This window comes from Engystomops pustulosus, chromosome 3, assembly GCF_040894005.1.
Source record: "Engystomops pustulosus chromosome 3, aEngPut4.maternal, whole genome shotgun sequence".
NCBI lineage: Eukaryota > Metazoa > Chordata > Amphibia > Anura > Leptodactylidae > Engystomops > Engystomops pustulosus.
In genome coordinates this window covers 32,619,620-32,637,260 of record NC_092413.1, presented here as the reverse complement: position 1 = coordinate 32,637,260, position 17,641 = coordinate 32,619,620, and the positions used below count along the sequence as shown (strand labels likewise).

At 42.9% G+C, this 17,641-nt stretch overlaps 1 protein-coding gene across 4 annotated transcripts in view; it reads right to left on the bottom strand.

Annotated features, from left to right (window-relative positions):
- KIF16B (kinesin family member 16B) overlaps positions 1–17,641 on the bottom strand; it is a 217,070-nt gene that overhangs the window by 180,127 nt on the left and 19,302 nt on the right. For all 4 annotated transcript variants that reach the window (XM_072140434.1, XM_072140435.1, XM_072140436.1 and 1 more), the window contains exons 4-9: positions 16,629–16,745; positions 12,562–12,659; positions 10,515–10,624; positions 8,889–9,031; positions 2,537–2,705; positions 2,148–2,279 (exon numbers count right to left, since the gene is read on the bottom strand). In XM_072140434.1, the coding sequence (XP_071996535.1) occupies positions 2,148–2,279; positions 2,537–2,705; positions 8,889–9,031; positions 10,515–10,624; positions 12,562–12,659; positions 16,629–16,745 (769 nt within the window). The remainder of the gene's footprint in view (positions 1–2,147; positions 2,280–2,536; positions 2,706–8,888; positions 9,032–10,514; positions 10,625–12,561; positions 12,660–16,628; positions 16,746–17,641) is intronic.

Here is a 17,641-nt window from a genome sequence, read left to right as displayed (position 1 = left end):
GACGTCATTAGAGGCTAGGGGAGGTGGATGCAATTGTATGGCATCCATCTCCAGCCTCTGCTGAATGTATGCTCTAAGCAAATACATTGTAGTAAGAGCACGTCAGGAATCCACCACACATAGCCATACAACAGTGGGCTAGAAACACAATGTGAAATTAGCCTTGGGTAAAAAGGGCTCTCCAATGCCCCCTATAGGTGGGAACTACTGTATAGACCAGTGATGGCAAACCTTTTAGACACCAAGTGCCCAAAACTACAACCCAAAACCCACATATCTTTTGCAAAGTGCCAATGGAACAATTTGGGCTACAACTTATTACTCCCTGCTCTGGCACATGTTTAAATTGTATCAGCAGCTGAGGACACCAATACAGTAGAAAGAAGTTCAAATTATCATTGTAGCTTCCTTCTAGGGTGCCTAGACAGCAAGAGGCCTTACGTCCCGTTTGGCGAACACCGAGCTGGGGTGAAGGCAAGGGTGTTCATAGAGAGGGCTCCGAATGCCACCTCTGGCACCCGTGCCATAGGTTCACCACCACTGGTATAGACAGTTTGAATTTCTGTGGGAGCTACATTGAACATCTTTATTCAGGGCGCGTGGCCTTATACTGTTCATATGATACAGCCATGCTTTGCAAAATGGATGGAGGGTCAGGTTTAATAGAATTAGCTTTAAAGAAAGTACCCAGTTGGGGGAACCAGGTAAGCGGTATTAGCAGGGTTCAAATTTAATATCACAGTCCGCTACTTTTCACCATTACCTACGGCCGAGTTGCCCCTATAATCTCACTCTGTGCGGGATTTACCAGACTAAGCTTAATCTAGAACTGCTGAACTGAACGGCCCATGAACATTGTTTTTGGCCTATCTGCTATCTGGTGATGCAATGGATAGCACAAAAATTTATTTCCAATTGTAAATGTACTTGGTTGTATTTTCAACTGGGCCAGGACTTGGGTCGTAGCTGAAAAGTCTTTTGTTGCAGTCATTCTCGAATTATTAGAAATTAAGATTGCTCTGCAGTAGACAGATTTTATCAGCTCAATGGCAATATAATATATTCCCATTAAAAAGTAATTAGACCTCTGAAGTAATTTTCTTTGTTATTTTAGAAAAAAAATAGAGTGAATGGCAATAGTAAACTTTGTAATATACTTCATTTAAAAAAAAAAGCAGTTTCAGGTGTTTTTTTCTGCTTCTTTCTCTTGCAGCAAGAAGTATCTGATTGCATTCTGTGGTCCGCCTACTTCAGACAGATAAGGAGAGTAATGACCAACTCTTTCCATGCATAGAAAATGTGTCTGTTGATGATTCAACTCTCTAAAGAGATTGGAATACCCAGTGTCTGTATAGAGGACCTGTCACCCAGAAATTCGGTTTGTAGGAATCTGCTTTCTGTCTTGTATCCACTGACACCTAAAAGAAAAAGGAACCCAATAAAGTGTAATGACTTAAAGAGGACCCGTCACCCAGAAATTCGGCACTAGGGGCCGCTTACTAAAGTAAGCAGCTCCTATTGTTAAAACAAACGCCGCAGTGTTACAATGATAGCATTATCGGAAACCTCTGATGACGCTATCGAACACTGCTACGGAGTACAATAGAAAAGCCGGACCGCTCTCAAAGCTCTCATGAGGGGGGCAGGATTTTGGGGGCGTGATTAGAAGCGGTGACTGCCGCCCGTCATGCGGTATGGAGCTTTGAGAGCGGTCCATTGTTTGTAATGTACTACGCATCTGTGTTAGATAGCGTTATAAAGCCGAATTCTCAGGTTCTCTTTAAGTCATTAGACAATTTATTGGGTTCCTTTATCTCTCAGCTGTCAGTGGATACAAGACAGAATGCAGATTTATACAAACTGCTTAATACAGAAAGAAAGGCAGGGAAAAAAGAAGGAAACAGGAACAGGTTTTCTAATAAAAGTTAACTATTATCATCTGCACTATTGATTTATAACATTTTGTCAAAAGTTTAGTTACACTTTGAGTAAACTTATAAACTAGAAACCACTTGTCTTTTATCTCTGATCTTAGGACACAAGTGGAGGAGCCTGCTTTCAGCACATTTTATAGTCATAATCAATTACTCTTATTTTACAGCTAACCTTCTACACCGCATTAATAAGAGTGGCTTCTGAATGCTTACTGGCAATCATTATGGTTTTAGAGTTTCCTCCCAGGCTATCTTTTAACAGCCAAGTCAGAACAGAATCCCGGTAAGGCACGAACACTTGCTTTTTCTTCGCAAGATGGTTGGCTGCATCCTGAGATAAATCAGCTGAAAACGAAAGAAGGGAAAGAGAATGAATGCAAAAACCACAACCTTCTATTCTCTCATCAGAATCTCAGCAATCCCTGGGGGATATTATCTGCACGGATACAGTCATAAAACACAGGAGAAGTTTTTAAACTTTGAAATGGTTGAGGGCGATGTTTAATATATGTCACCGGTGAAAATTATCGAATGAGACAACAGCAGAGTAGCAATCATGCGAGACAATGTAAAAATTAAGGAATCGTAATCTAATGGCGTACCTAAGGCAGATATGACATTTCCCAGAGTTACTAGAGACTTATTAATGTTTCCTCCTTCCTTGAGCCGCACGCCGGTAGCACCTGTAGCGTCTGCACGCTCACTTCCGGCCAGGTCCACTAAATGAATCTTGCTGACTGTTTCGCACGGCATTTCTGCATCGAATTTGGCCTGAAAATGGGGAACAAATGAAATGAATAACCAATATAATCACAGTACAGTGACATCACCCGTCTGCAGTGTCAGCGGGTGGTACAAAGGATTAGTTTTTATGAATTGGGCGTGCATAATTTATTAGCGGACCAAGCCAGGAGGTGCTTCGCTGACATAGGCCTGAGTGCCTCTGGCTGATTAAAATATTTTTATATTTTTCATAAGAAAACGGGTGCCAATTAACCCTAAGGTAATCAGCATGACATTGTTGACAGTCTATCACCAGAATGAAAGACTGTGCAAATGAGCCCGAGGAGCTCCAGGCTCCAATAACACCTATGGAGCCAGGAGCCCCTCAGGCTCATTTGTATTCAGTCCTTCATCCTGGTGGTAGATGGCCTTTAAAGAAGAAACCAATTTGTCTAATTTATCCCCTTTAATTACAAAGAGCATTGTAAAAAGAACCCGTTTATGTATGTCAATCTTAGGCTGCAAGGACACTGACGTATACGCATATAGCGGCACGCTGGAGGGGAGGGGATCATTGGTCTGCCAAAGAGCCCAGACTGGTAGAGGGCTGCAGTGTGAGGCAACATTCACACGAACGTATGTGAAACTTATATACGACGACGTGTATATACGGCCGATATACGGCGTATATACGGCAATGGCCTCAGGGCGGCGCTCCCCCCGGCACTGCAAAGTGCCACGGTACGGCGGGCAACGGCAGTGTGAATGTAGCCTTAGTTGACTTTGTGGAATTTTCTCCCTTCTGCATTTGTGGAGCTCAGCAACAGTGATCTTGGGGTTCTTCTCTACCTCTGTCACCAAATATCTTCTCCCACGATTGTGCAGTTTGGCTGGACAACCAGGCCTAGGAAGAATTGTGGTTGTCTCAAACTTCCTTAATTTAAGGATTATGGAGGCCACAGTGCTCTGCGGAACCTTGAGTGCTGCAGAAATCCTTTAGCAACCTTGACACAATTCTGTCTCTGAGCTAATTGGGCAGTTCCTTAGACCTCATGATTCTCATGTTCTCTGACAAGAACTGTGAGGTCTTACATATACCGGTGTGTGCCTTTCCTATTCAAGCTGGACAACAATGAAGGAGTAGAACCATCTCAAGGAGGATCAGAAGGGAATGGACAGATGGAAAGTTAAATATGAGTGTTACAGCAAAAGGTATAAATACTTATGACCATGTGATATTTCAGTTATTCTTGTTTAATAGATTAGCAAAAATATCTACATTTCTATTTCTTTCTGTTGGGGACAGAGTGTACATTAATGAGAAAAAAAAAAAAAGAACTGTTCGTGATCTTACCAATTAGCTGCACTGAGCCAAAGAGTGAAAAGTTTAAAGGGGTCTGAATACTTCCCGTACCTATTGTACCAAGGGCAGATTTGTAACTTAAAGGGAACCAACCACCACGATTCTACCTATAAAAGGTAGATCGGGTGGTAGGTGGCTGAATGGGACGTGAGGATAGCCCTTTTTTGGGCTAATCCTCACGTTCCGGCTATCTTTTAGAAAACTTTAATCCGCGGATATGTAAATTTTTTTAAGCGGCTACTGGGGCGTGGAGTAGCCGGATATGACGCTACACGACGCGGCTACTCCACGCCCCAATAGCCTCTTTTCTCCGCCTACGATTTCATCTTCGATGCGCAGCTCCTAGTAGCTGCGCGCCCTCGTCCGAGTCCCCGGCAAGAGGAATGTTTTTTGTTGTTCGTACAAAGAGACATGTACATTACATTAAAGGGAACCTACCACCACGATTCTACCTATAACGGTAGATCGGGTGGTAGGTGGATAAATGGGAATGGGACATTTCATCTTCGTCCAAGTACACAGCGTTCTGTGTATGTGCAGAACGCAGGCCGAGGCCGTAGCTTCTGCACATGCACAGAACGCTGTGTACTTGGACGAAGATGAAATGTCCCATTCCCATTTATCCACCTACCACCCGATCTACCGTTATAGGTAGAATCGTGGTGGTAGGTTCCCTTTAATGTAATGTACATGTCTCTTTGTACGAACAACAAAAAATATTCCTCTTGAACGCCTAAGGCTCTTGAGCCCATTGCCGTCCGCACCGCCTTCATAGTCTCCAATTATGCTCCTGATTGGAACAATTAAGCAACCTACTTAGACATATATTTTCCAATACAGTAGAAAAAAAGATATGCCAATTGGGGGTGCACAACGCAGTAAGTTTTTCAAACTTTTAAAATCCGGTTTTAAAATGGTTTTATACCAGAAATATAGTTCCCTGGCTCAGTGATCTGTAAGTCTCTAGGCAGAGCAGTTACAAAGCATAGAGAATCCAGTAGGAGCTGGATACCTTCACACAACAAAAGCCAGAATCTATGACCTGCTGCACATTGGAAAATGGAGACAACATGACATATGAAGTCACCACCATGTGACCAGTACATGAGGAAAGAGCACAGCAGTGTGAGGAGGTGTGGTCAAATAATGCCCGATGTCACTACCATGTGATAAGTACATGAAGGAAGAGCACAGCAGTGTGAGGAGGTGTGATCTCACCACCATGTGACCAGGACATAATGGAAGAACACAGCGGTTTGAGGAGATATCACTACCATGTGAATAGGACATGAAGGGTGAACTCAGCAGTGTGAGGAGGTGTGGTTAAATGACCTGTGATGTCACCACCATGTGACTAGGACATGAAGGGTGAGCTCAGCAGTGTGAGGAGTGATTATTAGTCACACAATGGTGACAACATCTCAGACCCTTTAGACACATCACATTAAAAAGCCAGACCCACAACCTATAATATAAAACAAAACAGTTGTCTAATATTAAAGTGTTAGAAACCCCCTTTAAAATGCTATTCCAAATTTGTTTCCGTCCATCTTCTAATGTGTATCTACGATATCAGAAGATCATGTTAACTTCAGCTTTACATTCTGCCATGGGCTTCAAATAATTTTGTAAAAATTCAGGAAAGATGTAAGATCTTAATGGTGAAGATTCTCCATCCATCATCCCCATCACCACATTACACTCATAGATTACCCCACATAATATCACATACATAACACCCCCCGGCATGTGCCATCCAGCAGACAATCTGAGTGCAGCTCTCATTAGTAACGTGAAATATAATTGACTCGTTTACTGTTATTAGCAAGAGATTTGCTCTTGATATGTTGCCTTTTTATGGCCTCATCTAACATCCAGGGGACGGCAGCCAAACAATCTATTTATCACAGCCCGAAACGCGTCTCGCCATTGCAGAATTAGCGGCTTGGGTGAATATTGAAATCTCTGCCACATTTCTGTGTTGGCAACAAAAATATGTGACAGGGTTCTGCCTGTGTAATAATAAATGTAATGTACACAAAGACCTAGCTTCTGCCCTCCTCCGGATCGCACTGCTGTAGTAGAGGAAGTCTATGATATATCATAGCCTGCTCCAGGATCATTATAGTAACACTAAAGGAATTGAGGGGGAATCTGCAAAATGGCCATTATCCTGCGGATATTTGATCCACTACACACAGTTAATACAATGGCAAATCCCCAAATTTGCTGGCAGATTTTAATTTTTTTTTGTAATGTCTGCACATATAGTAGTGCAAAGATTCCCTGGGTCCTGGCGATTTTTATGTTTTTATATTCCAGTAGTAAATAGTGCATAGTCCTATCTGCAGGCAGCATGTTATAGAGCAGGAGGAGCTGCACAGATTGCACATAGTGTCCTATCTGCACCTTGCAAGTTGTAGAGCAGGAGGAGCAGATTATACATAGTGGGGCTTATTTACCAAGTGAATGGGACGCACTTTTGTTTTGTTTGACTTTCAGACGTTTTCAGGTTTTGCACGGCTGTGACAGATATTTAACAGGGGATTGTGTTGCATGCAATCGGATTTTGGCGCAGCAGCTCTGGCATTCAAGCGACAGAAATGGGGGGGGGGGCGGTCCTTCGGACGATCCGACTGATTTAACTTTCAAAATGTGTCACAAGCCCAAGCACTTACATGCACTACTAAATAGAAGGCAGACACACTCAGGATATCTGGAGCGGCAGAGTGCATTATCGTCGGACAATGCACTTTCTGTGAACTCCTCCGGGAGGGTAAGTAAAATGTGCCCCAGTGTCTTACCTGCAGACAGCATGTCACATAGCAGGAGGAGCTGAGCAGATTGTACATAGTGTCTTATCTGCAGGCAGCATGTTATAGAGCAGGAGGAGCTGAGCAGATTGTACATAGTGTCTTATCTGCAGGCAGCATGTTATAGAGCAGGAGGAGCTGAGCAGATTGTACATAATGTCCTATCTGCAGGCAGCATGTTATAGAGCAGGAGGAGCTGAGCAGATTGTACATAGTGTCCTATCTGCAGGCAGCACGTCATACATTCATTTACAGCCGTTGCCTTGAGAGAATTTCATCAAACTATTAATGTTCGGCACATGTAATGCTCAGAGGTTTCACAGATGAATAAATCACATGTAGAACAAAGCTACATGCCCGGGAATATAGGTCCTGAATATCCCTGAAGTGCCGTTACATAGAATGAGCAGTATACGCAGGCTATACTATAATCATAATATGGATATGATTTACTCATGGTCTATGAATGCTGCACGGATCTACACCATGAACGGACAAGTCGACCTGAGCGGTATATTATCTCAATAATCCCATATGTCAGGACCCATTCCATGCTGCGCATAAGAAGTCTTCTTTATTAGGTGTTGTTCCGATAAATCTTATGTATTTAAAATATTTTATACAGCTTCTACTATTCCTATGCAAATCTGTGTCGCTGCATACATGCACGGCTCTATTCTCTTTCTGATATTCACCTATTGGGAAGATTCCTGACCAATACAAAGTAAAGGCATACGGATGTTCAACCCAAGGTGCCTGTTTAATGTTGGCTGCTGACAGATGCCCTTCAGCATTCCGTCTCCCATGGGTCATACAATAAACAAATACCTTTGTTTTCAGTGGCCTGCAGGATAGAATGGGCTACATTGCAGCCCATTGAAACCGTCAGGTAGGTTGGCCCAGCCTAACACAAGGATGGAAGTCCTTGCATAATTCTCATATGCCGGACTGCAGAATTTAACTGTATTGACTATTAAGGATAGGCTGGCAGATGGGAAGTCCTAGCATCAAATTTCTGTATGATACAAGGATTCCCATCCTTTATAATGTGTGCAGTCTGTGAGATCGGATGAACAGATGCGTCCGCTTGCAATTGAATGTGTGCATTGAGCTGTCACATCAATTGGCAACCCTAAACCAACTATAGGTCCTTATGGACCTGTGTTTTAGGGTCCCAAATCAACCTGTATAGTCGTTTTGGGTGGACAAATCGGACTTACATCGGCAGATTTGCGCATGCACTGTGAGGACAGAGTGTAATACAATGGCTTCACTTTCCGCCAAAGCACAGGCACCAGGAGGTCTGGATGAAGGCAGGTGTAACCACAGAGGGCCATTTGGGACAATAAACCGCGGGTCCATAAGAGCCCTTTTGGAGGTTTATTGTCTTAAAACACCCTAACAGGTTCCCTTTATGCAGTATATAGACATGCGAGGTCGAGGGTCAGGTTCAGTGTGAGAAAGTCGTGAGCATTCGAGGCATAGGCACTGTACATGACCATGAAAACATGTGACCCAAGCCTTAGGCTCTCAGTTGGGCAGTCTACAAGGCACCAGAAGGCCGGGAGGATAATAGCAAGTTCTGAAACGAACAGCAACTGTTTTGGTATCAGCCGAGAAAGGCCAAAGACAAAAAGAGTCAGGGAGTTAATGGAAAAGGGTCCCCTTTATAGGGTATTCTCCTGTCTAGTATTAACATCTGCAAAGAGTTTGTATGTTCTGTCCTTGTTTGCGTGGGTTTCCTCCGGTTCCTCCAGTATCCTCCCACACTCCAAAACAAACTGGTAGGTTGAGTATATTGTGAGCTCCATTTGGGGACAGGGACTGATTTGGCAAGCTCTGTGCAGCGCTGCGTAATATGTGCGCTACATAAATAAAGGAATTAATATTATTATTATTATTTAGAACCTATCCAAATCTGGGACCAGAATCTAATCTCCAAAACGGGGGACTGTGACCCCCTTCTCAATACTGGCCCAAATGGAGAGCTGGCTGCACAAGCATGTATACACACACATCATATATTCAAGGACAGGACAGGAAAGCACAATTTACCTGAGTGAAGTTGATGGTAAAGATGGCATGTGATCGGCTACTGACATCATTCATTCCGGTGGCAGCGGTGGTTCGATTGATATTCCCAGCGTCCATCAGCTCCTCCACATCACTGTAATTCTGAACTAAGTGCTTAGACAAATCTGCAAATACACAAGAGAAAGAGATAAATGTTACCCTGGTCACATTTTATCATGTAAACTAGTGTACTGTATAAGTGGATCTTGAACAATACACAAGATACAAACAACAAAAAGACTCTTTAACCAGAAGGTAACAAATAAAAAAAAAGAAAAACAGAAAACTACCAAATAAGGGGAAAAAAAGTAACTGCAGGTCCAGACTACAGAGGATGTGTTTGTAGTCTGTAACCATGGTGACAAATAAGTCTACATAAGAACTATGTACAGGACATTAATTATAATAAGGGCTGTTAATGTTGCTTCAGGTTGTATAAAAAACACTTTCATGGCGGCCAAATGACACATACATCCCAATTACACATTTTTACACATAATTACATATGGACAGTGGTCCATTTCAAATGTTTTCTATGGAAGGGGAGGGGTCACCGCCGTGTGAATGTACCTTTAAAGGGGTTTTACCACGAAGACAAGATTCTTAAATATATTTAGGATAACAAAATAACACATCCTCTAATTCACTGTTATTAACAAAAATTTCAAAGCATTTCACAGACTATTCCAACCTGTCAGTCTTGGTGTATACAATTTTGGTTGGCCTGGGATCCGACCGTAAATCTGGACTATGGTCAGACAGGGCAGATTCTTGTCATGAATAGCTTCTCCTGTCTGCACACTGTAGTGTGATCTATGCCCCTTCCTCCTCCATTCCAAGACCAGCTCACACACAGACACTCACAGGTACTTCCTGCCAGCAAGCAGCAGTGTGCACGGACTGCACAAGCTACAGATAAGATAAAATCTTTATATCAGGGAAAGGAGGTTAAGCACAGTGTGTTAGCAAAGATCTAGCACAGCTGAAGTGTGCCATTGTGTGTTATATCTGTCTCATGGATCTCTTATCGGTCTCAACTCTCTTTTTCTATGTGTCAGATACTAGTAAATGTTCAAAAGCTAAATGAAAGTGTAGATAAACCCAGTGCTCTGATGATCTAAGCACATTTCTTTCATGGGCAAACCCCTTTAACGTGATAACTGAACTGTGTTTATATTTTCCACAGTTCAGAATTTTTGAATTATGCCCCGCCTTCAGCATGGTAACTGAAAGCAGAACGGATAAGGCGCTGCAGGAAGACAGAGGTGACAAGTAGAAGAAGTACATGCACTCTCTGCACTTGCAACTGAACCTGGGGAGGGTGACGGGTATAGTTTTTCACATTTTTAGCCATCAATCTGCTAATTCTACACACAAAAAAAAAACATGTTATTAATAATACGTTAAAGTCTCACATGTCTTGCAAAAAAACTAAGCAAAATTGATATTATATGAAAAACTGTTACCTAGATATCGTCATCTAAAGAGGAGAAAAACAGAACTGCAAAAATTGACCTGGACATTCAGGCACCAATGAAAGGGTTAAGTCACATTACAGAAAACTCTTTATAAAAACATGTTAGAATGAATGGTGATAAGTTTCCTTACCTTCCACATAAGGGCCTTCTTTGGGGTGTTCTCGAACACGTAAATTAAAGGTCTTGGAAGACTTTCTTCTCAGCAGGTCTCTCACCCTTTCATTATAAATTTCTAAGTAGCTGAATTATAGGGCACAAAATATATAATACATTTAGGAAAGGACAATGATGTAAAAGATGTGAACAGATTTTAAATATGCTCTCAGGCACTAAACACCAAAATTACGCAAAAAATATAATTTGAGTAAAGAGGAATAGAGCAGTAGTAAGACAGCTCAGCCTCTACATACAAAGCAGTTATTTGAGTCAGAATAAGTGGATGGGGGACCCAACTGCCATACCCCCAGTGACCTGATGGCCTATCCTATGGATTGGATACCAATATAATTACCCTGGGAAAACCCTTGAAACCCAGGTCAGAATTTTAAATATTTGATGCATTTGCATCTATTTATTTAAAAAAAAAAAAAAACATATCACAGAAATATTAGAATATGAAAACTTGCATTTTCTATTAAGCAGCCTTGCTATGTTCACTCTGTAAAAAGGCTGAGGTGGACGCACATACTCAGTCTTGCACCCTCTGATGTAGCAAGTCAACTTCTTCTGAAGAAGCCAATGCATCTCTTCTTGTCAGAAAGGTCTTTGAAAGTGCAGCAGTAGCATCTTATGGTATCATAGACCCACCCTCCCAAAAATCGCTTCAACCTAATAAAGACACTACACAAAATGATTAGAGATTAATGGACGCAAATTTTATTAAGGGGAAACTTAACAATTGGTGGAAGGGGGTGGGGCAAATCCAATAAAATTAATTAATAATGTGATTTAAAAATTTAAATTCATGACTAATAAGATTCAGAATATATCTAATACACGAACAACGAAAATGTACTCTCATATACACACCCACACGCAGCCACACCCACCCACACAGCCGCCACACCCACCCACACAGCCGCCACACCCACCCACACAGCCGCCACACCCACCCACACAGCCGCCACACCCACCCACACAGCCGCCACACCCACCCACACAGCCGCCACACCCACCCACACAGCCGCCACACCCACCCACACAGCCGCCACACCCACCCACACAGCCGCCACACCCACCCACACAGCCGCCACACCCACACAGCCGCCACACCCACCCACACAGCCGCCACACCCCCACAGCCGCCACACCCACACAGCCGCCACACCCCCACAGCCGCCACACCCCCACAGCCGCCACACCCACACAGCCGCCACACCCACACAGCCGCCACACCCACACAGCCGCCACACCCACACAGCCGCCACACCCACACAGCCCTTTTTAGCAAGATTTTTAGGCTACATTCACACACACGTATGGGGGACGTATCTATGTCCAACGTATATACGGCGATATACGTCCCCCATACACTTCTACGGGCTCATGGCATCGTAGCCTGGGAAAAGATAGGACATGTCCTAACTTTTCCTGTGTTATGGCTCTGTGCGCCATATGTTCCTGTGGAGAGGGGCGGGGGTGAGCAGCGCTCACCACCTCCTTCTTCTCCTCCTCTTCCTCCTCCTCCTCCTCTCCCCACGCGCTGTCGTGCACGGCGGGCAACGGCAGTGTGCATGTAGGCTTATAGTCCAAAAAATACGGTACTTCAATTCCGGACCAATGAAACAGGTGGACAGTCACTGGGCAAAATTGGCTAGGAATAGCCACAGATGATGAGCCAATGAAATATCTGTTGCTGTGCAGATGTTATGGGCTTGCTCACCAGGACTACAATTAACAAGGGAGAGGAACAACCCAAAACCGGACCAATGTTAACTAACGCATGGAAGACGAAACCTGAGGTAAATTTACCGTAAAATTTAATAAGACTAAAAATTGACCTAACTAAGAATGGGGGACATGATGCCATGACGGGTGAGGCACAATTTATACTCGGTCCCATTGCTCAGCATCGCCTCTGAGAAGCGGATAACACACATCAGCGGCAGACCCCAAAAAAGGGTCCTTCCACAACATGGAAATATAGTATGTAAAATTGTTTCTGTTTATAAACTTACCTCACTTCTGTACGAAAAGACGCATCACCCTTCCGAGTGACATCAGCAATCCTACTGAACAATCCTTCACAAATCCTCGGTATCAGACCAGAATCGCCCTAGGGGAGCAGAAAGATTATGGATATCAACATAATGTCCACACACTTTAACCAACACATTGGGGGCACATTTACTAAGGGTCCGAACGCTGCATCTTCGTCGGTTTTCCTGCCTTTTTACAGTTTTGCCATGAATTGCCCCGGGTTTTTGGCGCACGCGATTGGATTGTGGCGCACCGGCGCCGGCTTGCATGCGACACAAATTGGGGGTGTGGACGTCGGACAACCCGACGTGGAAACCGTGGAAATTAAAAACAAAAGTGTGTCTCAAAATCAGCACTCACATACACCGGGAAGAAGAAGGTGAACTCCGGCGGACCTCAGTGGGGGAAGCGACACATGCAGGAAATCGGACGCACGAGCTATGTGAATAGCGGAAGATCCCGAATCCTCATCGGACAACGCACAGCGGGGATCGCGACGGGAGGGGTAAGTAAATGTGCCCCAATATTGTTAACACTTGTGTTCATCAATATTACAAATAATAATATTATAAAAATAATAAATATTACACAAAATAATTTTTAACAAAGGAAAAAAAAATGTAAAACAATTGAACACTAGGCTTTATCATGCTGTAATGTGAAGAGAAGAGTCATATTTCATGACTTTGTGGGAAAATTCACATAAAAAGAAGGGATTTTGGAAAGGACATTTCATCCTCTAGCGGAGGGCGCTGGCAGTTTAATGGGGTAAAACCTGGTGACAGGTTCCCTTTAAATATTTGCTTCTGTATGATACACAATATCCACAATGATTTAGCAAATAAGAGCGGTCATTCCGGTTACACGGCTTAGGAAACTGATCTAACTACAGACTAGCAGGACACTAATTATAGGATTCGGATTCCAAGCACAGTCATATTATGAATTTTGCAATGTCTTCACATGATGTCTTGGTGCTTGGAAATAGCTAAAAATAGTGAACCATATGCAGTGTGTACAAAAGTAATGGGACACCAACAACCACCACATAGGGAACAAAAAGCAGTTGTCCCAAGACCCCACAACACCGCAGTATTAATTATCTAACTATTAATATGTGGCTGAAAGCTAAAACCTGAGGCCTCGTTCACACCCTACGTTCCAAAAACGAAATTCATACACAAGAGAGCGACTTCCCATGTTTCATCTGAAACGCATTCAAAATCGGGAAGGAGCAAAACATGTTCTGCATTTACACAATGCAATCTGGTCACACCCCTCTCCCCCTTGCGTTTGAATTGCGTATCAAAGCGCAATGGAAACGCGAGGTGTGAACTCGGCCTGAGCTTTTACCCTTACCTCTGTTACATCTTTCATACATGTTACATATCAGTGTCTAGATTTTACAATGACATTTAGGTAAATTACTTTCAATGGGGTTTTCTCATTAAGGACAATTAGCCAAAATCTATGACACGAGTAAGAGGAGGGGCTCGCAAGCCCCCAGCATTGCCTCTTATAATAGAAGCCGCTCAAATCTGCACTCTGGTCATTTATTTAGGGCTAAGGAGAACCAGACATCTTGCATTACCCATATAAGGGTGGTAGCACACGTGGAATTTTGAACCCGTTTTTTGGGCCTTTTTTAAGCTGTCCGTCAAAAAATGCATGCGTTTTTTGACGGACTGCTTAAAAACGGGCCAAAAATGCGTTCAAAATGCCATGTGTGCCATCACCCTTAGAATTCTAGAACTGTGTTGAGCCAATCCTCGGTTATTAATCCCAAAAAATAATGAATAGATTGACAAATGTTTTCACCAGCCTAATAGATGTTGAATGGAGCAGTAGAGCGAATGCCAGACCACTTGTCCATTCTCAACCAGATTTGACATGCTTGGTGGGTCAGAAACTGAGCCTCTTAAAGGGATTGGCCACTTTACCTCATGTATTTTGTAATAGGTGTGTAAGTGTAGGGGGCAGGATATTAGGTCATTTACCAATATACATCACTATGCATCACTTTCTTGATATATGCGAGGGTGCGTTCACGTGTACCACTCGCACTGTGTTTACAGACGCAGTACTAGGGTACGGGGGCGAGCTTCAGCCCGATTGTGTGTGTTTCTATTGAAACACAAGCGATCTGTAACATTGTTTTAATGCAAGATACTGGGTTCTGGTTACTGATCGCATGCATTTCCATAGAAGCACATACGTAATCGGGGCGAGGCCGCCCCCCCCCTGACCCTAGGGCTAGCGGTGCTGGTGACCGCACCCTGTAGTGAACCCTGGAAGGTCCCTGAGAGGGTTATTGCTCATGGAGCGATACGGAATTTAATCCATAATATTATTATTATGGACAGCTAATGATCACATGACCCTCCATCTGCGGCCATTTTATGGACAGGAATATTTGGCTAATGAGGTAAAAGACAGGAGACTTCACTTTACTTATCAAGAAAGCGGAGCAAAACTATTAATAGATGAATATTGGTAAATTACCCAATATCCTGCCCCATACACATTTACACAAATTACGAAACCATGAGGTAAAGTGGTCAACCCCTAAATTACAAAAACATGAGGTAAAGTGGTCAACCCCTTTAAGAGCTATACATCCTGAGGTCATGACTTTTTCCATTTCCAGAGCGAAGGTGGCCATGAGTGATCCCACTAACTAAGACTATAGGCTACACCATTCTGCCCATCAAACACAAACATAACTTACACTTGTGCTGTTTATCCATTTATTTAGCTTGCTTATACTTTCCCCTCTTTAAGGCTGAAAATGATAGAGTGACAAGGACTTTATAGTAAAACTTTGCTTGTTTTGGCGCAGCGGGGGCCTCCCTGTGGCTGCCTCAATAGTCTCGTCTCTTACATTAATAATCAGGATGAATAAGCACATGGAGAGACGGATGCTAGAATTCCTTTTATCCCAATGGCACATGCTGGGCTGTTTGTTTGTGAAGTTCTACTATAAAGCCCCTTTAAATATTATATCAGAGAACGGCCTCATCAGCGATCAGCAGATACTATGTCAGGACACAGCTGCTTATCAAAACTAAACTTTTCACAACCTAAAAGCATAAAGACCCTTTAGATTATGATGTAAACTTGTAGCATTTGAAATGTCCATTCTAGCATTCCCTCTTTATGTTAAATCACGCCGATCCCCTCCAAAGCCATGTAACAATGAGCAAAGAATAGTCAACTATTGTTTGAGATGAGCCACTTCTAGAGGATGTAGTTGGAGTGCCCCTGCAGACCCCCCTTATCTTGGCCCTATGGTACCTAGAACCACACTTTTGGGATCATAATACAGAAAAAAAACCTAATTTTCAAATGACTCGTCCCTGGTAAAAAGTGACTCTTCTCTGCTCATTTTTATATGACTATGGAGTAGATTTTTTGTTGTTGTTGTAAATACAAAAATGTTGAAATTTAACAGAGAAGAGGGAATTCTAGAAAGGATATTTCATCCCCAACGTTAGGGGGCTGGTAGTTTAAGGCGGGTGACAGGTTCCAATTAAAGGGGTTGGCCAATATTTAATAGTGATGCCCTGTACTCAGGATTAACCACAAATGGTTGATTGGTGCGGACCAGATAAAGTAGGCCAAGTGCCCTTATTGTAGGAATGTCACTTTTAACCCATCATCTGCATCCAGCTGTGTCCCAAGTTTAATACTGCTCCCAACAAAGAACGGGTCAACAACAGTAAATCATGGTCAATCCCTTTAAAGTAATCCGCCAGATAAAATTTGACTATGTCAAATGTCAGGCAAATGTCAAAATTGTATTATAATTTTGAACATCAGCGTGAGGGTTGGATAATCAATTACATTTATTCTCCATTACTTTCCTAACGATTCAGATTTTTTTTTCAGCCATGAAATTGATGTCAGCTCCGCCCCTTGGGAGCCGGCACCATCAGGCGGAAATTTAAAAAAAGTTAAAAGAAAAATAAATAAATACCATTTAAAAAAAATATATATCAATCTTTGCCTTTCAAAAAAATAGAGATGAAAGAAATGCCTTTCATACCGGGTTACCCATCATCGTATAGGACTTTCCAGAACCGGTCTGTCCATATGCAAACACACAAGCGTTATAACCTTCGAACGCAGACTTGAGAACATCGGTGCCGAGATCTCTGAAAACCTAGAAGACACAATATTGTTTGTTAAGACGGACATCGTCTTTAAACAGCCGCAATAAGGGGGAATTAAAGGGGTTGTCATCTTTCAGCAAATAAATGTTTGAAAAATGAAAAGTTATGCGATTTTCCAATATACATTCTATACCGATTCATCACAGTTCTCTACATCTCTGCTTGCTGTCAATTCTATAGGAACTTCATTGTTTTCCTCCTGTGGATTAAAGCTGGTCGCTGGTCACTGGCATGTGATGTCACACAGGTGTAGGGTTTGCTATAACACGCAACTCTGATTATTTGCACCTATGTTACATCACATGAGCAGGTATATAACGTGCTGTGCACCTATGTGACATCACATGAGCAGGTATATAACGTGCAGTGCGCCTGTGTGACATCACATGAGCAGGGATATAACAGGCGGTGCGCCTGTGTGACATCACATGAGAAAGGATATAACGAGCCGTGCACCTGTGTGACATCATATGAGCTGGGATATAACAAGCCGTGCACCTGTGTGACATAACATGAGCAGGGACTGATTTTATCCACAGGAAGAAAAAGCTTCCTATGGCATGCCGGCAAGCAGAGATCTAGAAAACCGTGAGGAATTAATACAGAAGTGGAATGGAAAATTGTATAACTTTACATCACACAAACAATACTTTTTTTTCTTGCTTAAACTGCACAACCACTTCAGAATTTAACCCATGAAACGGGTGTTTTTAAATTTGGGTCCCAGGGGAGTATAAAAATAAGCACTATACTCTCCCCCCTCTGGAGTTCCAGGTCAGCATGGTGTCGCCCCTTCAGCATCAGTCTCTGTTTTTATACAAAGGCTCGGCATGACAAGGCCCCAACAGTCACATACCTGCTATAGCAGCAGTTGCCGGCTGTAGGT